The sequence below is a fragment of the Vitis riparia genome, chromosome 15, assembly GCF_004353265.1.
Source record: "Vitis riparia cultivar Riparia Gloire de Montpellier isolate 1030 chromosome 15, EGFV_Vit.rip_1.0, whole genome shotgun sequence".
In the NCBI taxonomy this organism is placed as follows: domain Eukaryota; kingdom Viridiplantae; phylum Streptophyta; class Magnoliopsida; order Vitales; family Vitaceae; genus Vitis; species Vitis riparia.
Window position 1 is genome coordinate 11,067,288 of NC_048445.1, and position 23,136 is coordinate 11,090,423.

A 23,136-nucleotide genomic window follows, 5' to 3' on the forward strand; every position below is an offset into this window, starting at 1 on the left:
CAAATCACCAAAGCTTATCGGTCCTTGAAATAGTGTTTTTATCACTAAAATTCCTCATCATCCTCATCCTCACAACATTATATGGAAGGTCTAGCTTCGTTTTGTAGAATGTAAGAAGGTTAAGGTTCAACAATGATGATGATTTAGCTTCTCAAAGCCAAAGTCTAGCATGAGGCATCACACATCATATTTCTAATGTTAACTTCCAAGTATATAGTCAATTATCTCATGGCAATGAGCATTTGTCTTAATTCATTATTACTATTTGGCTTTGATTTCATTATTGGACCCTAAACCAAAATAGGTAAAGTCTCACACTCACATTCAAAGAGCACCATGTTTATTATTTCAATCTAATTGATCATTCAAAAGCCTAAAATAAACCAACTCCATCAATGATGTGTATTTAGTCAAGGTAATGAAAGAATAAACTATAGTATTGCATCATTTCTCTCATGCCATATAGATTATGATATCCCACATCGGATAAGTGAAAAAGTTTTTGACATTATATATGTATGACCTCCTCTTAATCTTGTGCATGCATTTTAATGTTGTGAGAGTCCTTTAAGCTCAAAATGGACAATACCTACACAATTAAGTATAATTGAAATACCATAAAACAAAAGAAATCAAATACCATTTCTTTTTGAGTTTCGAGCTTCAATAGATGGATTTATAGAAATTTTAGGACAAAAGAGGTGTAAGTTAAGGTTTTAAAATTTTTTTTTGTTGATTTAAAATGTGATTGAGATGTATTTAATTGTGCATGAGTTAGATGAGAATAAACTAAAAGTGAAAATTTGAATTATTTTGTATAAGAGATATTTTAGTTATTATTATTTTTTTTTTTGTGGCTAATAACTATTAAGACATATAATCAATATAATATTCCATAATACAAGAGACATTGTGTTCATATCATCGAATCTCAAGAAAGATTTATGTAATTTTCTTTTATTAATTATCAATATAAAATAAAATTTGAATTCCAATGTGTTTTTGGCAACTAACCATTTATCAAGTGAAAATGGAGTTTTTCTCTCCCCTCATTATAAACATTTCTTGTAGTTTCTATTCATAATCTCTCTCTCTCTCTCTCCAAATTTATTTGCCATTTGTTTATTCTAATATATTTTTCTTCTTTTATTCAACCCTTTGTGTCGAATGATTAATTTCTTTTTGGAATCATGGTAATAATTATAAAAATTATGCGTCAACTTAATAATTTTATTTTATGCATGAAATTAATTATATATGAAGAAAAAAATATTAATACCTAAAATAACTTTGGGAAGAGAAGGTAGATTTGAGAAATGTTATTAAAAATAGTTTTGAAAAATAGTTATTAAAAATTATTCTCATATATTTCGTTTGAAAATTTGAAATATTTTTAACATGTTTTTTTTTATATATTTTTAAGCATGTTTTAAAAATAAATGTTATTTGATTGTTCTATTTTTAATTATTGTATGCACAAATTTCGTAAATTTGTCCTACAAAATTAGCAAAAAAAATAGGAAAATAACGCAAACAAAATATTTATTGAAATTAAAATATTGTGGGTATAATTTCAAAAAATAATATTATTTTCAAAAGAATATTTTTCCTCTAATTCTTTTACCTTGATCACACTTTGGAAGATGACGATGACGTTTTCTTAATTTTGAAGATCAATCGAAGGCTACAAGTGACTTATTCCTAAATGAACTTGTTAAATGGTGAAGAACGCGTGTAGTAGTTTTTACGAAGTCGCCTTTGGATTTTCTCCTTAAGATTTTACTTTATGGATTATTATTATTATTATCCTTTTTATAGTTGGAGATTGGGGAAACTTATCCCTAAGAGATATCTTTCTTTCTTTTTTTTTTTTAAATAAAATTTATTCATTTTGATGACCAAATTAATAGTAATTTAATCCACTAATTTTTTCGTGACTACAATTATTTTTACATTTGTTAAATTAGTCGTAAGTAAATAAGTGAAAGCAAATAAAAAAATTATTTGAAAAAATTCATCTTTATAGTTTTAAGAAAAAAAATGTTATGTATTTTTTTAATTCTCAAATATATTTTAATGCTTTTTATTGGGGAAGTATTTTCAAAAACAGTTTTAAAAAACAACTTTTGAAAATCGTGATCATATTCTTTGTAAAAAAATCCATTTGGTAACTTAAAATATTTTAAGCTTACCTTTTATATTTTTTAAAAATAACTTTTATGTGCGCATTTTATTTTTAATTATTATTTTTATTTATCTAATAAATTTTAAAAAATAATAAAAATAATTAAAAGACTTTATTCTTTAGTAATAAAATATATATATTTTTTTCCCTTCTTCTTTTTCTCTAAGAAAAACTTTTCTAAAAAAACCATTATTAAACCTAACACTATAATAACAGGAATGATACTAATAATCAATTAGAAAAAAAAAAAAACAGAAAAGTGGCCATCCATCTCTTAGTGGCGAAGTTAGAAAAGGGGGGCACCCGTGGGCTGCGATGGTAAGCATTTCAAAATTCAAAATTTCAAACGCGTGACGGCGTGAGAGAATAAAAGAAAAAGGTAGACCAGCCATCTATTACAAACAACAGTGCGCACCTGGCGTATGATATCTCCACCGACTCTGACATTTAGACATTTCTCCCGATGCCGAAAGAGCCAGAATTTCTTGGACGTTAGAACATAGAACTCGCACCACAACTCCGTGTCTCTACCCCCTCACTTGGCGTTCATTTCAAGTCAAATCTGTTTCTCCCCTTTCAATTCTAGGGTTTTGCGCCTCAGATCTACGGAATTTCCTCCAAGATGACTACCATGGAGAGCTTGATCGGACTAGTCAATCGGATCCAGAGAGCGTGTACTGTTCTCGGCGATTATGGCGGTGGCGACAACACCTTCTCTTCTCTATGGGAAGCGCTTCCCTCTGTCGCTGTTGTTGGAGGACAGGTTTTTAAAACTGCTCTTATTGCTTTTGAAAGCCCGATTTTGAAGATTATTATTATTATTATTATTATTATTATTTTGAATTTTGTTTTGTTTTGATTGAGATCAGAGTTCTGGCAAGTCTTCGGTTTTGGAGAGCATCGTGGGGCGAGATTTTCTTCCAAGGGGATCAGGTTTGGAGATTTCAGTTTTGGATTTTACATGTCGTTGACGTTTTGTTTTGTTTTGTTTTTGTGACGTTTGAGTGAAGGTGATTATGGAGATTTGCAGGTATTGTGACGAGGCGGCCTTTGGTGTTGCAGCTGCACAAGACAGAAAGTGGACAACAGGAGTATGCGGAATTCCTTCACTTGCCAAAACGGAGATTTACTGATTTTGGTATGTATATTGCACTTTTCATTATTTATTTGTGATGAAAGCATAAGTTTCACAGTAGTTTTATTTATTTATTTATTTATGGTGATTTAGTTTTTAATAATTAGTTGTAGTTTTATATCTTCTGAATGTCTTTTTGCCATTTAGAGGAAATTTGGTTATAGGAATCGGAACAGGAGCATTTTTTTTTTCTAAAACAAGCATTGGATTTGGTTGGATTGGGGCTCTTAGCTAGAAGATTAAATAAAGGAATGGCTTTTTGTGTGAAAATTTGTGGACAGCATTTGGAAATCTTCCCTTATATTGAAAATCATTAGAACTTAAAAAATTTCAGGAATCAAACTCTAGTTTGTTTTTCACCAAGATGCCAGGATTGTTAACTTCTTAAAAATTTTTAGGTGGACAAAAACCTTCCTAAAACAAGAATAACCAAGAAAATATCTACACACTTGTTGGGCTTACAACCTATTCAATATTTCCCATAGAATTCACATTTGGAACTCTGACAGACTAGAAATCTTAGAAAATAGAAAGTTCAGTTCACTTCAGTTACAAACTTTGTAAGAACTTAGTTGCTAAAACACAGATGATTTGTTGTTGGGTGCTGCCTGATGAGAGGGCCTCTTCTTTTTCTATGCTATGCTATTTGATGGGCTTAGTATACTTCCTATTTACCTTAATGCACTAGTCTTTTGTTAGGGATACATTTTTTGCTTGCCTATCAAAATTGTAGTTGAAAATCCAAAGCACATTAAGGCACTTAAGTGTCCTAGAGCCTAGGTTCATGTTGGAGCTTAGAGCATATTTAGGCATGGTAAGTCAAAACTAAGTGCATGAGTGTATGTGATGATATGTCAAATAATACTGCAAATTGCATAATAAAGCTTTTAATATACTAACATGTGTGTTTATCACAAAGAAACATTCAAATTCAATCACAATAACACATGATATTGAAATTGTGCAACTCTAGTTTTCTGCAAAGTGAACGAATTTCCTTTATACAAAGATTTAAATAAAACAAACAAACAGAACAAAGAAATTTTAGCAGCTATTGTAATCTCAAAACAGGGAAAAAAAAAAAAAAAAAAGAAGAGAGAGAAAGAGAAAAAGAAAACTCAAATTCAAAATAACTTCATGGGTGGCTATGTATGCGTATCTCCATTTATTCAGGATTTGATTTTTTATTGTCAGAAAGGAATGAAGAGAGAGCAGGAATATTTGTACTCATCCATCTATTGCCTATGTGTGCAGTTGATAACAGTGCCTAGAAGTAAGAAGTTTTGCGCAAGCAAGTTTCTAAGTAAATAAAGTCATCAAATCTTAGGAAGAAAAGATCTAATAGTCAGACTACTATTGGCACGAATGCCAAATAAACTAAAGGGGATGAGTTGGCTCCTTGCTCATTAGGTGCCTTAGGCTTGTCTACTCTGTGAGTAACTTGAAGATGGGTGTTGGTCTGTTTTCAGGAAGTGATAGTCTTTTGAGCTTTATTGAAGGTTGAGAGTTGGGTTTGGCCATTGATACAAAGGATTTTGGCCTTGTTGGGAAGCCTGAAAGAAGACTATGATTGGGTTTTCTAATATCATGGTTGGTGAAATTGCTCAGATGTGTCAGTATGAGAAAGGATCTTGAAGATTTTATTAGTGTCTCTGATATAGTGTTGACATTTACATACTGGTGAATTGCCCCTTTGCATGGAGATTTTGGTTGGGTAAGTAGGATGCCGATAAATTGGCGAAGGGGAAAGCTTTTTCTCCTGTTGAGCTTGAGGGATACTTGTCCTCCTCTTGAGTTTCTTCTATTTTTTTCTTTTTCTATTTTATTTGATGGAAGAATCTCTCAACCTTTTATGTACATCCCAATCAAATGAGATGACACAAATAATTGTAGTTAAAGGCAAAGGAAATGCAAATAATGGCCCAAAACTAAGGACCTTGAAATTTTGAGTGAGGTTCGTATCAAAACTTTATGCTGTACCTTAAGTATTCGAATTGGGAAGATTGTAATACAATGTACTAAGAATTGCATTATAATATTAAGAATGCACCATTGAAAATAAAAGAGTGCATCAAGATAGCATGTGGCGGGATAGTTTAGGAGAGTGTGATTTGTTGTTTTTTTCTTTTAATATGTTTTTTACCTTTTATGTGGATTTGCATATGACACGTGCATATGGTTGTACCACTTTTTCTGTTAGGTGCCTTTTGTTAATATGTATTTATATTTTCCTTGTCCAAAAAATAAAAAAAGAGGAAGAAGAAGACAATTTAAAGAATGCATCAAGAATTCAAATTGTGGCTGGAACTTACATGATGATAAGATAGAAGCAGTTTACTACCTTTGTGTACCCATTTGAATTTTTTTTTCAATGGGCAACTATTCACAAATAGCAAAGTTTGTTGTTATGATTTTGCATTATCAGGATTTTTATACTTGCTTTAACATTGGTTATTGTTTTTGTTGCATGTAATTTATATAGTCTGCTGGGCTGTTGCTTACTTTTTGACATCTGATTTTTCTGCTGCAGCCCTGGTTCGCAAAGAAATTCAGGATGAAACTGATAGAATAACTGGGAGGACAAAACAGATATCAAATGTTCCTATTCATCTTAGTATCTACTCTCCAAATGGTATGTTATTTTGCAACATTAATTTCCGAATACTTGGGTTGAAATGTTAAATAATAATATGGCTTCACAGTGAATTACCATATGGAAAGAAAATCTGACTGTAATGTCACTTCATCACATGCATTTTTTTCTTCACTATTATCAATTAGCTCAAAACTTTTGAGAAACAGGTTCCTGTGCTTATGACTCTAAAAATGAATTTCTAGTATCATTCCTAAAGGGAATAGCTTTGATGTCACAAAAATGAATCTGACACCTTCAATAATTTTTAGGTATTTTTATTTTGGTGAAGAATTTTTTCCATTTATTTTTCCCCTGCTTGTATTTATTCTTCTTTCTACCAATTTTTTTATCATTTAATACGTGAAATGAAGTTGGTAGGAATGGTTAAATCTTCTGATTGCATCTTCAGAAACTGATAATGTCCTTGTTCTACTCTGACACCATTTTGTGATTCTCTCTATTTGGCAGTTGTCAACTTAACCTTGATTGATTTACCTGGTTTAACAAAGGTTGCTGTGGGTATGTATTGTATTTAGTTACTAGTTATGAATTTGATTTTTGAGTTAGATATTTTCGTCCCTTACTGATTAAAGATTTTGTTCTTTGCAGAGGGACAGCCTGAAACTATTGTTGAAGACATTGAAAACATGGTTAGGAGTTATGTGGAGAAGGTAATAATGCATTTTTTTTCTTTAAAAAATGCTAAATATGGGGCATAATGCTTGAGTTTTTGTTCTGGCGGCTTCCTTTCATTGTGGAAAGTTATATCTCTTTACTTTTTCATTTAATTGAAAGTGTACCATGTTTTTTGGTGAACAGATAGTAGTTTCTTAAATTAAATATGTATGGACCAACCACACACTCCATCTTCTCTCTCCCTCTCTCTCTCTGGTTTTACAGTTCCAGTAACCAATGAACAAGGGTATCCTGTAAGCTGTTGGATATGGTCACCAAATTCTTGCAAAACCTTGGCACTATCATCCTCATGAGCAAAATGAAAGAAATGGATTAGCTTTGTTTTCCAACACTTCTTCTCTGAACGATGGTTGTTTATGCGTGGGATTAGGTTGATGGATCCACCAGTTAGAAAGCAATTTCATCATCAGTCAGGAATTTTATGTGGGCTGTCATTTGCCTGCTACTGTTGATATGGCTTCTTTTGTAGCTGATATTGTTACACTCCTTATATGAATCACATATCCAACTGTTTTTGCATTTTTGTATTGCTTAGCTACTGTTTCATAAGCCTCTACCCTTATCAGCTGAAGCTCAGGGCATCTTGCCATTGTGGTCAAGCAGGTTTTATTTTGTGCAGTATATGTTTCATGTGGTTTTTTACACTATATAGTTGGAGGGCTTTGTTGGGTGATCACTTATGTCATGTGGTTTTCTTTTGATTTCTTATGTTGTGAGAATAATAGATATTTATCAGGTTCAACTGAAGCCCTTAAATTTGTACATTAATTTGTCACTCTAATCGATGGGTATGGTTTCTGCAGCCTAACAGCATTATATTAGCAATATCTCCAGCCAATCAAGACATAGCAACATCCGATGCTATCAAACTTGCTAGGGAAGTGGATCCTTCAGGTATTATTCAGATTTCACAAGACATCCTTGTCAGTTGGTTTTTGTCTTTCGTAACAAGTGTTTGCCTTTACCGTGCTCAGGTGAAAGGACATTTGGGGTGTTGACAAAGCTGGATTTAATGGATAAAGGAACAAATGCGTTGGAGGTGAGTCTCTCTCTCTTTCTCTGTATGTGAAACTTTTTTGGTTACATGTTTTGTTGTGGTCTTTTTCTATTCATGCTGATTACATATCGAAAAGTATTTCTAAATCATATGGTTTCCTGCCAAACAAGATGTCTGAAATTTTGATTGCTCTTCTTCCTCACCTCTTTTTTGCTTGAAGGTTCTTGAAGGAAGATCCTATCGGCTGCAACATCCTTGGGTTGGAATTGTGAATCGCTCACAAGCTGATATCAATAAAAATGTGGACATGATTGTTGCAAGGCGCAAGGAGCGTGAGTATTTTGCAACTAGTCCAGATTATGGACACTTGGCCAGTAAAATGGGTTCCGAATATCTTGCAAAACTTCTTTCAAAGGTAAACTTTGTAGTATGTCCGTTTGAGGTCTTCTTCGTTATGTATACAAGCACATTGGGTATCATTTGAATGAGTGAATTTGGTTTCAGCATTTGGAGACTGTAATCAGGGCTAGAATACCCAGTATCACGTCCTTAATAAACAAAAGCATTGATGAACTTGAGTCAGAGATGGACCATCTTGGTAGGCCTATTGCTGTTGATGCAGGGGTGAGTGGCTTATGCTTCATTTAATTAAATAATAATGAGACATTTTTTCTGTTGTAACTAACCGTGATGTTACTTTCAGGCCCAATTATACACTATCTTGGAACTTTGCCGTGCATTTGACCGTATATTCAAGGAGCATCTGGATGGAGGGTAAACATTTGAAATACTTCTATATATATATATATATATATATATATATATATTTGATATATTGTTCCATTTGTCAATTTTAGGTCCAAGTAGATTTTGATTATGTATCCTTGAGTTGATTCTTTGCATTGAACTCTATTCAAGGAAGCTGTGTGGTTCTTGACTAAATTGTTCCTTGTGTTTGAAATTCTAAATATCCTTGGTGGAGAGGCAGCAAAGTCTCACTGTCGAAATTGATCCATTTAGTGTACAAGTTAAATTTAGGGGCCATGGGTTAAATCCTATCATAATCAAGCTTATCCTTGTAACAATGATGAAATTTTACACATCAGTTTATAGCTCTTAATAATATATGCTTAATGCAATGCAAACACAAAAGATGATGCTTAAGCTGGATCAACTTGCCCAAGGCCACAATCTTGTCCCAACCAAGTGAGGATTGGATTGAGATTTTTTGATCCAGACTCAAACTCAGGTTTGAATCAATCTCTTATATTGATCTTAGTTGGGCATCTGGATTCAAACCTCCTTTAGTTGCAGGACTGATGCACTCAAGCAATGCATGCTAGATGGTGGAATGATGCTGGTTGATGGCGTAATTTACATAAATCAGACAAATTGCTTCTGATCCCAGGCTTATTAAACCTCAGTAGTTTTTGCTGATATGTATAAGTGTATGTATATGCTTATAACTTGTTTTCTAATACTTCTGGGGTTCTTTTGTAATCTCAGACGACCAGGAGGTGATAGGATTTATGGAGTTTTTGACAACCAGCTCCCTGCTGCTTTGAGGAAACTTCCATTTGACCGACATCTTTCTCTGCAGAATGTACGGAAAATTGTTTCAGAGGCAGATGGTTACCAACCACACTTGATTGCCCCTGAACAAGGTTATCGTCGCCTTATTGAGGGGTCGCTGAATTATTTTAGGGGCCCAGCTGAAGCTTCAGTGGATGCTGTGAGTAGTTCTTGTTTCATCTGCTATGTATATGGAAGTTCATTTGGAAAGTTGTGGTATGTATCTGGAAAGAAATTTTTTTAATCTGACCGATCAAGAAATTGGAATGTAGGTTCACTTCGTCTTGAAGGAACTTGTGAGGAAGTCCATTGGAGAAACTCAGGTGAGATTTTGAGTAAACTTGTCTGGGAGCTTTGTCATTGATGCATGTGCAGTTCTTTCTGTGAAAGGGAAAAGGTTTTATGCTTGTGTTTTGATGGAACAGGAGTTGAAGCGTTTCCCAACTCTGCAAGCTGAAATATCTGCTGCTACTGGTGAATCCTTGGAAAGGTTCCGTGACGACAGTAAGAAGACAGTTATTCGGTTGGTGGAGATGGAAGCTTCATACCTGACAGTGGAATTCTTCCGGAAACTTCCCCAGGAAGTGGAGAAAGTAGGAAATCCAGCTGGAGGTAATCCAGCTGCCTCAACTGTAGACCGGTATACAGAGGGGCACTTCAGGAGGATAGCATCAAATGTGTCCTCTTATGTGAACATGGTGTCTGACACACTCAGGAATACGATCCCCAAGGCTGTGGTACATTGTCAAGTTAGGGAGGCCAAACAATCTTTACTCAACCTTTTTTACACACAAATTGGGAAGAAAGAGGTACTCTCTCTCTCTCTCTCTCTCACACACACACACACACACACACACTCACCAGCCTGTGGGCACACACTCCAATTCTATTAGATGCATCAGCTTTATTGTGATACCTGTTTAGGTAACTGAAGTATTGGGATTGACCAAGTTATCAGTTCTGTGGAAATATTAAAAATATTCATGGAAATGTTGATTAGATAACAATTCTACATGCAATAATGTATTATGTAATGCAAAGCCCGGTAGTAGTCTTCATTCAGTGCAAACAAATTCCTATCACATAATTTAGGGGAATCAAATAATAATATCAAACTGAGAATCCTAATTTTTTTTCCTTTCCATGTATGAATGTGGTTGGTAACCAATCCCTTCCGTACTTTGTTAATGAAAAATAAATTCCTATTATTTTCTGAGTTTTTGTATACATTTATGTTTTAGTTTTATTTTAAAATTTTGTTTCATTTCTAGTTTTAAAATTTAACGTTCAGATCATCCTGTTCCAAGACCTGGTTATGTGTAAGCCCTTTTTCGCCATTGATGTTAACTAAAGGTTTTTGGGATCTGCTTCACAGGGTAAGCAGCTTTCACAGATGTTAGATGAGGACCCGGCATTAATGGAGAGGAGGCAACAATGTGCAAAAAGACTTGAACTATACAAGGCGGCAAGGGATGAGATTGATAGTGTATCATGGGTCCGATGAGACGCATATTAGGAGATGCCTCATCTCACAATACAGATGACTCAAACCTTTTCTGATTCCGATGAACCGAAGAACGGCTTGATATTCTTTGTTTTGTTTTGTTGTGCAATTCTTATTACATCCTTGTCGGATGTCTTTATGTGTTTTGTAGAACTTGAAATGGCCTTTTATATATGATGCATTTAAATTCACAAACCAAACCAAACCCCCCCCCGCCCCCCGGGGGCCCCTCTCCTTGAGTATCATCGTCTTTCGTAGTGTCTCGTCTTTAATATATTTCTTTAATCCAAGTTTACAGAGCAGTAGAGTTAAATAAAAAATGGAACCGGGGTTAGAGAAGAGGTCACCTCAAAAACGTTAAGGCGGACATTTAGACACTCCAGAGGATATTACTTTCTTCTCTGGACTCCTTTTGCCCCTGAAATTCTTCTAACAAATACTCAACAGCAAACAGAAGTATTCTTGTTGCGTAACATTTAAGTACATGAATCCCTCATCAAAAGGGAAAAGAAATTCAATGTAAAAGACAATGGGTGCAATTTCTACGTGAAGTTCGAATAGATAGATGTAGATAATGTATAAAGAGTAGAACCCATAGGTGAAGTATAAACCCCCTTCCCCAAGCCCTTGTTCTTTAGCAGCGCATGTTTGTCTCATTGTTTTATTATATACGCTAAAGAATAATAGCATTTCGAGCTAAGTAGCTGTTGTTACCTCTGGCTTGCGTTGTAGCTCTTCCAACACGCCCCACAATTTTGGGTCGTCAAAATCATCAATGACGAAAGAGGCCCCGGCTGCTGCCAGTAGTTTTTCGGGGTTCCTTTTGGCTAAGCCCACTACTGGCATCCCAGCAGCCACCCCTGCCTTTATCCCTGAAACAGAGTCCTAGCCAAACAGAAACCATAATAAGACATTACTCAACAGTATGAAAAAAAAAGGCAAATAACAAAAAGCCCCATCAAAGGTTTGAAAAGAGGCTAAAACACATGGTTTTGGGAGTGGGAGTAAGCCAGACCTCAAACACAAAAGTGTGCTTATGGGACACTTTAAGTGCTTGGAGAGCTTTCAGGTAGGGGTCAGGGAACGGTTTCACTCGCTCACAATCGCTCCCAATAACAATAGTCTCGAAGAAATCTGACAGGCCCAACATTGGGATCAAGAGCTCAACATTTGATCTTGGAGCGCTTGTCACGGCAGCCCGTCTCAAGCCCTGTTCTTCAACCCATTTGCACAACTTGTGCAGCCCATGCATGGGTTGTAGTTGTTCTGATGCCAATCTGCATATTGATAATTAGGTTGGGTTTGGGATGGATCACAGAAAATAGAAAAGGTATTAATTTTGATAACCTGTGGTATGGAAATTACTTCTTAGGAAAGGTAAATTGGAGTGCAGCACAAGTACACAGCATGACAAAAAGCTTCTTGAGATAAGACTATACTCTCCTTTTCTAGGGTCATATTCTATATCATATCATAGGCTATCATGATTCATGCCCCTGTCCTTATTTTCATCAATCTATCATCGTATTCAGCTCATTCACTCCATTCAAATTCAATTGGTGTAAAAGGAAAAGAAAGGAATGGGGTTTCATTTTTCTTTTTCTCTTATTCGATAATGAGAAACTGCTCTTTCTTCTAACCCTTTTTTTCATTCATGTAATAAGAAAAAGAGGATCAAGAGAACATAAACAAATTTTAAAATAAATTTCATCTAAAGTCCACTGCTGTTGTGTGGTAGTCAAAGATAAATTCCACTTCAACTCCTTTCCTAATTCTTTCCCAATTAACTTCTTCTGGTTTCAAACATTTAAATTTGCCATTCTAATTCAATTCATTTCCCTTTCTTCCAAATCCTCTATTTCGAACAAAATAAGTAAAAAGGTGGTTGATGATACCTCCGAAAATAGGCTTCCTTATCCTCCAAGAATTTTTGGCTTCTTTGGGGTTCCCAATCAGGAAAGAGGATGGTGGCGAGATTCACATTGTGCTTGCCACTAATAGTCTCAATAAAGAATTCCTCAGTGATGGGGACTCCTCCATTGAAACCTACCTGTGGAACACTTACTTTGGTCATATGCAGTACAAAAATGGCAAATTATGGGAATGTCTCTTGAAAAAAGAAAAGCATACCTCTTGAAGCATGTCACGAAAGGCATAATAATGGAGAGGATCTGAATCACATATTGTTCCATCGATGTCAAATAGTATTGCTTCTAGAGGAGCAAGAAAAGAGAGTGAACACTTGCTGCTGGCATAGAATGAAAGAAAAGTACTAATATCAAAGCTCACCAGACATAAAAACAAAAGAAACTCTGTGCACTAAAACATGAAAGACACTACTGATGATATGGATATGGACAAAAATATGCAGGTATGTATGACAGGAAGAGGGTGGATAATTTCCTCATTTATTTATTTATTTATTTTGTATACATTGAGATGCACAACAGAAAGATAGATACCTCCACTACTAGTACTACTTAAATATATGCAAGAAATTTTAGGAAGAGTCAATCCCAGGCCAAAAGTAACAATGACAAGGCTTTTGTAAATGATTTAGTAAAAATCAAAAAGAAAAAAAAAAGTATCAATCATGAATTGTAATTGCCATATGTAGGCAACAAAATCCCAGTTTTCCAGTTTGTAGGTCATCTGATATTTTTTTGACAAGTCAGTTAGTGGGTAGTCTGATGAAACTCAAGTCACCTCTTTCTAGTTGGTTAATTGTGCAAATGACATGGTTGGGCTCCTCCCTGGGTTTACCGTTCAGTTTAAGTTTTCCTATTCCTTTACAGAACCCCAGTTTCTTGGTCATGCCTGGGGCCTCACTGCGATTCTAACATCTTGACTTTGGTCTTTTATCTGACTCTGGTTTCTATGTCTGACATGGACAGGCAGCAATAAAGTCGTCTTTTATAATCAGGATTTTGATTCTATGAGGATGCTTGTTCAGCATTGACCATGTTCAGATATTTGTAGCTAAAATCTTGTGTGCTTCTTCTTCATTGTTGGAATGCCATTCCTCCAGTGGAAGTACAACTAGTGCCAATCTTAACTATAAGGCAGATAAGGTGTATGGTTTGGGGCAATCATATGTCATGGACTCACGGCCCTATTCAAAGTTACCATGGAAGGCAGGTTTTAATAGGTTTTGTGGTTCTGCTGTTTGTTTCTGTACATCTGGTCCAGCATGAATTAGGAAAAAATGGAAAACAAGAAACATACATTGTCAGCCTGAAATAACCCGAATACTCAAATATCAACAACTGACTCAATAGAATGAGCTTCCAAACCCCTGAAAACATAAATGGTTTGTAGCGATAATTGATGTGACATGGTAAAAAAAAAAACATCACCAAGGGGCACACATAAAATAAAAAAATTATATGCCACACCCATGTATAGCACTCATAAACTGCAACAAATAACTTAATAGTGCAATTTTGTTCAGTTTTGGACTCTGCTAGTAAATCATCTGAAACTTCAAAGAGACTTCTGAGAATTATATTGCAGAATTAAACTAATTTCCTTGAGGGAATTTGTTGGAAATTCTAGCAGATTGTGTTGACTATTTTTCCAGCCCATATGAGCTGTAATAATTGTATAGTTGAACATAGAATCTCCTAGGGTTTTTTCCTTTCTTAGCATTCTTCACTTATCTTATTTATCTTTGATAGCGTGATCGTAGACATTATTTCCTAGGCTATTTTTATATATATTCATATGTAATCCTATACAAAAAAGGTAGCAGAAAGCATTTCAAAAAAGGGTTCTAGATCTGAATGAAAACATGGTATCAGAGCTAAAATTTTCTTTGCCTAATCACTAGCATTCCAATGTTCAGTGCCTTGATTGCCAGGAGGAATTTTTTTTTCAGATCATATCCCATTAGTTTCTAACCTTCTGTTAGAAACGTTGCTTCATATTAGGCCTTCATTGCCCCTATTTTTTTGACCTTCATATCCCTTCTTCCCCTCAAAATGTCAAACACTTCAGAGGTTGATTCTTCAATATCGAGCCAAACCACAATCCAACAATCAACACCACTTGCTGAATTCCAGAATATAGTAGGATCCTTCAAACTCAATGGGGGAAATTATTTAGTGTGATCACAGTTGGTAAAGACTTGTATTAAGGGCAAAGGGAAGTTAAACCATCTCATTGGACCTGTTGTGAGTAAGGATGATCCAAGGTTTGTCGTGTGGGATGAAGAAGACTCTCAAAACATGTCATGGCTTTGGAACTCTATGCAACCGGAGATAAGCCGTACATGCATGTTTCTCTCAATAGCCAAGGAAATTTGGAAGTCCGTGTATCATACCTATTCTAAGGTAAGGGATGCAGCCCAAATGTATGAACTAAAGACAAGGATTCACAACACCAAACAAGGTATTCTTTCCGTAACTAAGTACTACAGTGTTATTAAAAGTCTTTGGCTTGAACTTGATCAATATCAGAATTTAAGAATGAAGTGCAGCATAGATGCAACAATGCATCAAGAGTTCATTGAACGAGAGAGGGTGTATGATTTCTTGGCGGGTTTGAATGTGGAATTGGATCAAGTACGAGTCCAAATTCTTGGGAAAGAGCCACTGCCATCTCTAAACAAAGCCTTTGCAATAGTTAGAGGAGAAGAAGGAGAAATATAATGTTAGAAAAGGAAAACACTGTGGACAGATCTGCTTTAACCATCTCAAAACCAAGTGGAAATGAAGGAAGTGTTGCGGCGCTAATGCTGCAAACTCTGGTAGAAATGAAGGGAAGAAAACAAGTGAGAAAGACTCCTTATGGTGCAACTATTGCAATAAAAATAGGCACACAAGGGAGACATGCTGGAAGCTCCATGGCAAGCCCCTAAATTTCTTCAAGGGGAATGGGGGTAAAGGGGTTAATTCTGGCTATAAATCACAAGCCAATCTTGCTGAAATTGGAGGAAAATAGCAGGAAGAAAGCTTTGGCCAAGAAATGGAGCTCAACAAAGAGGAAATTGACAAACTTAAAAGATTCATTTCCAAGCTAGAAAAACCTGAGGGGCATAGTCATTTTTCTCAAACAGGTAAGTATTCCTTCTCTTTGAGTGCCTCTAAAATTCAGTTTTCCAGCCCTTGGATCATTGATTCAAGGGCTTCAGACCATATGACCAATTCCTCAAAAGCCTTTTCTAATTACATTCCATGCCCGGGAAATCAAAAGATCAAAATTGCTGATGGTACCTTAGTGACTGTGGTTGGTCAAGGAGATGTCTTCTTAACATCTTCTCTGACATTAAGAAATGTCTTACATGTTCCAAAACTATCAGTAAATTTGTTGTCCATTCCTCAAATTACTAAGGACCTAAATTGCTGCTCGGTCAACTTTATGTAATCTGAATGTTCTTTTCAGGACCTTCTTACTGGGAAAGTGATTGGGCATGCTAAAGAAGAAGGGGGACTGTTTCTCCTTGAAGCTGAAAGTGGCACAACATGTCCTACTCATACGTATTTATCAAAACATCATACTCCAGCTGAGGAACAAGTTTGGTTATCCCATTTTCACCTTGGTCATCCACCTTTTTTATTATTGAAAATAATATTTCCTAATATGTTTGAAAAACTAAATGTTCAAAACTTCCATTGTGATGTTTGTGAGTATGCTAAACATCACTGTGTGTCTTTTCCTTTAAGTAATAAGAATAGTTTTGTTCCATTTAGTTTGATTCATACGGATGTTTGGGGACCTACTAAAGTTCATAGCATTTCTAGAGTAAGCTGGTTTGTTTTGTTTGTTGATGATTGTACTCGATTTACTTAGGTATATCTCATGAAACAAAAATCTGAGGTTAGCACAATCTTCCCCATTTTTCATAACATGCTAAAAAATCAATTTGATGCCAAGGTCTTAGGAATAAGGTCAAACAAAGGAAAAGAGTATTTTAATCAATACCTTACTCCTTATCTCCAAAAAGAAGGAATCATACATTATTCATCCTGTAATGATACTCCCCAACAAAATGGAATAGCCGAGCCTAAAAATAGGCATCTATTGGAGATCACTAGAGCGTTGGTTTTTCAAATGAATGTTCCAAAGTCATTTTGGGGAGAGGTTGTCCTAACTGCTACATACCTCATAAATAGGTCACCCTCTCGGATTCTTAAATATTCTAGCCCTATTGAAACACTTTCTACATTTTTTTCCAAAATTTGATGGTTTCAACCACCTTTCCCCAAGGATTTTTGGGTGTGTGGCCTTTGTACATATCTATGCTCATCAAAGAACTAAACTTGACCCAAGAGCCCTTAAATGTATCTTTGTTGGTTATTCTCCTACAAAAAAGGGTTATAAGTGTTATCACCCAGCTTCTAAAAGGTTTTTTGTCACTATGGATGTATCATTCAATGAAAAACAACCTTTTTTTTCTAGTCCTTATCTTCAGGGGGAGCCTTTTGCAGAAGATAAGGAATTCTTTCCTAGCCTACCTACTCTTCCTATCCTAGAGAACTCCACCAAAACTGTCCAAACTAAGGGATCAGATTTTTCCATAACAGTCACTTCAGAAAATACCAAAAAAAACAGCCCCAGAAAATGCCTCAAACACTGCACCAGTAATGCCAGATTTTTCTATAGCTGTTACTTCAGAAAATACCCAAGCAATTGCCCCAAAGAATGCCTCAGTAACTGCACCAGAAGCTGTCCCTGAGTCACCCAGATTTGAATCCTATATGCAAAGTTCAGAGGGGGAGGATCTTCAAGTGCCACCCAAGGTCTATTCAAGGAGGAAGCAACTGGCCCTAGAAACTCCACATGTCCTAGTCATTCAACCAGAAAAAGGTACTAATTCTATTGATCTTGATTTGCCTATTGCCCTTAGGAAAGAAGAAAGACAATGTACTCGACACCCCTTGAGCCATTTTGTTTCCCTTGAAAAACTATCACCTTCTTACCAAGCCTTTGTCTCCAAACTAAATTCCATAGAGACACCAAAAACTGTCCAAGAGGCACTTAGAAATGACAATTGGAGGAAAGCAATGATGGAAGAAATGAGTGCACTAATAAAAAATAACACATGGGTGGTTGTTGATCTTCCCATAGGAAAAAGGAAGGTGGGTTGCAAATGGGTGTTTAACACAAAGTTTAGGGCTGATGGCACACTAGAAAGACACAAAGCAAGACTAGTGGCAAAGGGGTACACTCAAACTCATGGAATTGATTACCATGAAATCTTTGCACCTGTGGCAAAGATGAACACTATTCGGATTTTATTGTCCTTAGCTACTAATCTTGATTGGCCATTGCAGCAACTAGATGTCAAGAATGCCTTTTTACATGGAGACTTAGAAGAGGAAGTCTACATGGAAGTGCCATTGGGGTTGGAAGAAAAATTTGAACAAGGCAAAGTATGCAAGCTCAAGAAGGCTCTTTATGGACTTCAACAGTCACCTAGAGCTTGGTTTGGAAGATTTACAAAGACAATGAAGAGTATGGGATACAACCAAAGTCAAGAGGATCATACCTTATTATTCAAATAAACAGAAATGAACAAGATAATAACCCTTATTGTATATGTTGATGACATAGTCTTGACAGGAAATGACTCTGCAGAAATGGAGAAACTAAAAAGGCAACTAGCTAAGGAATTTGAAATCAAAGACCTAGGGAAGCTCAAATACTTCCTAGGGATTGAAGTTGCACACTCCATTGAAGGAATTGTAATCTCACAACAGAAATACATTCTAGATCTACTAAAGGAGATAAGAATGAGTGGTTGCAAACCGGCAGAGACCCCAATAGAACAATCTTGCAAGCTAAATGAAGGAAAAGGAAGGACTCTAGTGAATAAAGAAAGATATCAAGGCCTAGTGGGGAAATTGATATACTTAGCTCACACAAGGCTTGACATAGCCTATGCAGTGAGTGTGGTAAGTCAATTTATGCATGATCCTAGAGAAGTGCACATGGAAGCAGTATTTAGAGTCCTAAAGTACCTAAAGTCTTCACCTGACCAAGGCATTCATTTTAAAAGGGGAGGGAGTTTGATCCTAGAAGCATACACAGATGTTGTTTGGGTTGGGTCAATAATAGACCGAAGATCAACATTAGGGTATTACATGTTTTTAGGAGGAAACTTAGTGACCTGGAGAAGTAAGAAGCAATTGATGGTAGCAAGGTCTAGTGCAGAAGCGGAATTTAGGGCTATGGCACATGGAATCTGTGAGCTTCTTTGGATCATGATAATACTAAGTGACCTTGGAATCAAATGGAAAGAACCTATGAAACTCTAATGTGACAACAAGTCAACCATCAACATTGCACATAATCCAGTACAACATGATCAAACTAAGCACGTGGAAGTGGACCGACATGTTATAAAAGAGAAACTTGAAAATGGGCTAATTTGCACTCCTTATATTCCTACAAAGGGGCAGCTGGCTAATATTCTAACAAAGGGGCTTCCTACTCGGCAGTTTCAAACTATCTTAAGCAAGCTGGGAATGAGAAATATTTATTCCTCAGCTTGAGGGGGAGTGTTGGAAAATCTGCCAGTTGGAAATTCTGGCAGATTGTGTTGACTATTTTTCTAGCTCATATGAGTTGTAATAATTGTATAGTTGTACATAGAATCTCCTAGGATTTTTTCCTTTCTTAGCATTCTTCACTTATCTTATTTATCTTTGATAGCATGATCGTAGGCATTATTTCCTAGCCTATTTTTATACAATTATTCTGTATATATTCATATGTAATCCTATACAAAAAAAGGTAGCAGAAAGCATTTCAAAAAAGGGTTCTAGATCTAAATGAAAACAGGAATTTTCCAATACAAAGGTACAATTTTTGTACCTCATACTGAAGATACATCTATTGGAAATTTACCATAAGAAACACAATGGATCTGTTGGAAGATATATTAAGGTTATGGAACCTCATAGAACATGGTGATGAATGAAATGACAGTGAATTTGGATGTATTTTGTGCACCCACATAATTCATTATTCTGTTGTATTAATATAACGTCTCCTTATTACAAAAGGGGATAGTAGGCCAATAAAAATTTAACCCCTATCCCTAAGCAACCATCACAACCAAATAATTGATCTTAGGTACAGTATTAGCCACAGCCTTATACTTGGTTTTTCTAGTAGAATGGGCAACCATTTTTTGCTTCTTATTTTCCCCACATCTAGTCGGATCCCTAGGGAAGATAAAAGAACCACTAGTGGACCAGCAGTCTAAGAACGAAGCCCACATTTGGAAGCTAAAGAAGTTTTCCTCGAATATGAAGGACTACAGCAAAATGGAGTAAAAAAAATTGAGACAGGCTTATGTCAATTAAAATCCATGGTCAAAGGATCTGATCCCATCAATGATAGCAAGGGATAAGCATAAAATATAGCATCCATATGGGGGAGAAAGAAAAGAAAGAGAGAAAGAGGTCTTTACAAAAGAGGCCTTGCACCTGAAAATCAAAATAGGACTAATGAAAATCTAGAAGAATGGGTCGAGGCTTCAGGAGAGATGGAGATGCAAAGGGTCAAGAGAAATGTGAACAACCAACCTGACATAAGGATTCAGTAATAACCATTCTGATTAGTTAAGAATTTTGTAAAAGAATCCAGTGAAAGGTTTCATTAACACCTAATTAATGTCAAGTGGATCTTCCTAAGGAATTGGTCATCTTCTTGTCTCTTTAGGAATGAAAAACTGCTTGTGGTACTATGCCTGACCTCCTAATTTCAGGACAATAAGATTCCCGATAACATAATGGAATGTGCAGGTTGTTGGGTGATGATAATTTTCCAGATCCAAATGGTAGTCAGCCTATAGCAAATCCCATTGGGCTGACCCACATGTAACCCAATCCTACAAAATAGAAGTTCTCTCAACATTACCGAAGAATGTATGATCCTACATCCAAATAAGAATCTTAATCAACAAATATCATGCAACAAATGACATCATAAATATCTCATTTTTATCAAAAGAAAAACACAAGCTATAAATTTAAATAAGCTCATGGTGTTAAATATTAGTCTTGTAAAACAAAATCAAACAAGGTGTCTATATAAAGGTGCATGTGAAAGAGGTAGACCATTTGTCGAGTGTAATTTGACATTCAAATCAATTTTGGTATGGATCATTTTATCATCTGTTAAACCTACCCAAGCAATAAGATTTTACACACGCTTTACTGGTGATGAGACATAACCTTGACAAGATTAATTATCCCAAGGCTAAGAAACTATCACTATTTTCCTTCATCTTTCATTTGAACACTCTCATTTAGCCGAATGGTTTCATCAAAATCATTGTTATCATTAATCACCCAATCATCAACACAAAGAAGAAACAATATCTCGGCTAGGTTTACAAATGAAAATAGCTTGACAATGAGGATTTTGCACAGAACTGAGACTAAGGACAGTATAACAGAGTCTCTCATTCCAATCCCAAGGTGCTGGTGTTAGGCTATACAAGACTATGAAGTCAACAAAACATATAGATGCAGATGGGTTAGACAAGGCTTCATTTGAGTGTCTTCTTGAAGATCTCCATTCAGAAACTCTCTTCTTTCAATAAATAAATGCATTCATCTATGTTTACTTCCAGTTTCAAATTAAAGCAAATAGCATGAACTGAAATAATCCATGGAACTAAAGAAAATGTTTTCTGGTTCTCTTTGCAACTAACCCAGCTTTATAACTTTCAGTGAACCATGTGACCTTTTTAAGTTTAAAACCCCAGTTACAACCCACCGGATTTCCTACAAACTCTTTAAATGGTTGGAATGGACATTCGCCCATAGAATCTACAAGGAAAATTCTTTTTTTTCTTTTTTTGGGTTATTTTTCCCTTTTTTCTTTTTGAAGATAGTGTTTAACCTTGGTAGATAAATGTGCAAGAAAGTATGAAAACTCTGACTGAGTTTACAAAATAAATCCAAGTTTGAGAAAATTCATCCACAAATACCACAAAACAATCAGAGCCACCCTGGGTAGATGTCATCTTAATAATGAATAAGCATATCTAGTCCAACAATGAAAACTTAAACCATAAAAACCTACGATTTGAGGCGTTCAGTTCGGAACAGTTTAAATAGGTCCATAATCAATGTTAGTTTCATGCTGGTTCTCCCTTGTACATATTTTTAGGCTTATTTGAGGAAGATCATGATAATATTAAGGTAACTAATCGGAATGATTCCATAAGTTAGGGATCTTAGTGCAAGTACCAAGACTATGCCATCTTATTTCATGGATATCTAGTTGGGATGTCACTGTAACTTCAAGATTTTAGGAGCTTCAATATATATTTTCTGAAGTTGTCTCCCAAATTTTCATGGTTTTCTTTTCTAATTTCCAAAATAAAACAATAATCTCCATATTTTAAGACACCCTGCCTGATACCCAATATCAAGAACTTTTGCATGTTCCAGGGAAAACCATGCCGTTGTCATTTGGTTTCCTAAAAATCTGGAAACATTTGCAATGAAGCCCCAAATAGCTCTATTCCCCCTTCTCTTTATAACCCATTTTCTCAGCATCCAAACAGAACATATAGACGACCTAATTGTATAGATAATAACGTCTAACTCATATTAATAAATGAAAGAAAAAAAAAAACACAAAAAAATGAAAATTCTTTTGAATCCTAAGAACCCATATCCATAAACTCAAAAACATTGAATTTAATACTAGTATCCCATCAGAAAGTGTATCTGAAAACTGATCACAATGCTTAAGACCCAAAACTGTATGTTTACAATGAAATCAACACTCTGGAACAACAATTCACCCACTACATAAAATAGGTAGAATCAAAATGGAAATGATTAAAAACAACAAAAAGTGAAAAGGGTAGATGAAAAACCTGTGAGCTGAACAGGAAATGGTGGTCCTAGGAGGGTGGTGGGAGGTGGGGTAGAATCCAGAGAAGTTTAGAGAGAAATGTGGGTGTTTGTGAAGATGGGTTGTGAGGAAAAAATTGGAGGAGAGGAGGGATGGCATAGTAAAATGGAAAATGGAACCTGGAGAGGATGTGTAGGAATTGAATTGGATTGAATGGCTCAGTTGAATCCTCCACAGATATCGGTTTTTTTCAGTTGGGCTCTCTTGTCTTCGTCCCCTCGTTACCGTCTGTTTATTGACATCTGTTTCAAATCCAGGTTCTGCCCTTGGATTTTCTCCAATTCAATCTGGTTCCTTCATTACTTGTACCACATGGAACCTTGATAAAAGTCCTTTCCCCCCCTTAAATTTGAGTCTTCCTATTCATTTTTTCAAATAAATATAAATATAAATCATCTTTCATGGGGTCATGTTATAATATGGAATCGGATTTTTTTGGGTATCTACCAAAAAAAAACATCATTAATTAAATGATGTTACGTATACAACTTATATTTCATTACTTTCTTCTCGAGTATTATTCATTTAA

At 35.5% G+C, this 23,136-nt stretch overlaps 2 protein-coding genes across 3 annotated transcripts; one reads left to right on the forward strand and one right to left on the reverse strand.

The window, feature by feature from the left end:
* Window positions 1–2,580: 2,580 nt before the first annotated feature.
* On the forward strand, window positions 2,581–10,924 carry LOC117932116 (dynamin-related protein 1E). The gene is made up of 15 exons (XM_034853166.1): window positions 2,581–2,948; window positions 3,055–3,118; window positions 3,216–3,323; window positions 5,851–5,952; window positions 6,424–6,474; window positions 6,565–6,626; window positions 7,455–7,545; window positions 7,626–7,690; window positions 7,869–8,063; window positions 8,153–8,272; window positions 8,352–8,422; window positions 9,155–9,380; window positions 9,493–9,543; window positions 9,646–10,029; window positions 10,596–10,924. The coding sequence occupies exons 1-15, from the start codon at window positions 2,808–2,810 to the stop codon at window positions 10,722–10,724; spliced, it is 1,860 nt and encodes a 619-aa protein (XP_034709057.1). The 5' UTR covers window positions 2,581–2,807; the 3' UTR covers window positions 10,725–10,924.
* A 237-nt stretch (window positions 10,925–11,161) lies between these two features.
* On the reverse strand, window positions 11,162–22,891 carry LOC117932117 (haloacid dehalogenase-like hydrolase domain-containing protein Sgpp). 2 transcript variants are annotated; one of them, XM_034853169.1, is made up of 5 exons: window positions 22,570–22,891; window positions 12,855–12,969; window positions 12,620–12,774; window positions 11,740–12,001; window positions 11,162–11,609 (listed from the first exon to the last, which is right to left on the reverse strand). In XM_034853169.1, exons 1-5 carry the CDS (start codon window positions 22,704–22,706, stop codon window positions 11,421–11,423), a joined length of 858 nt encoding a protein of 285 aa, XP_034709060.1. In that variant the 5' UTR covers window positions 22,707–22,891; the 3' UTR covers window positions 11,162–11,420. The 2 variants fall into 2 exon arrangements, with proteins under 2 accessions (XP_034709060.1, XP_034709058.1); XM_034853167.1 differs by having other exon boundaries at window positions 12,855–12,972.
* Window positions 22,892–23,136: the final 245 nt, after the last annotated feature.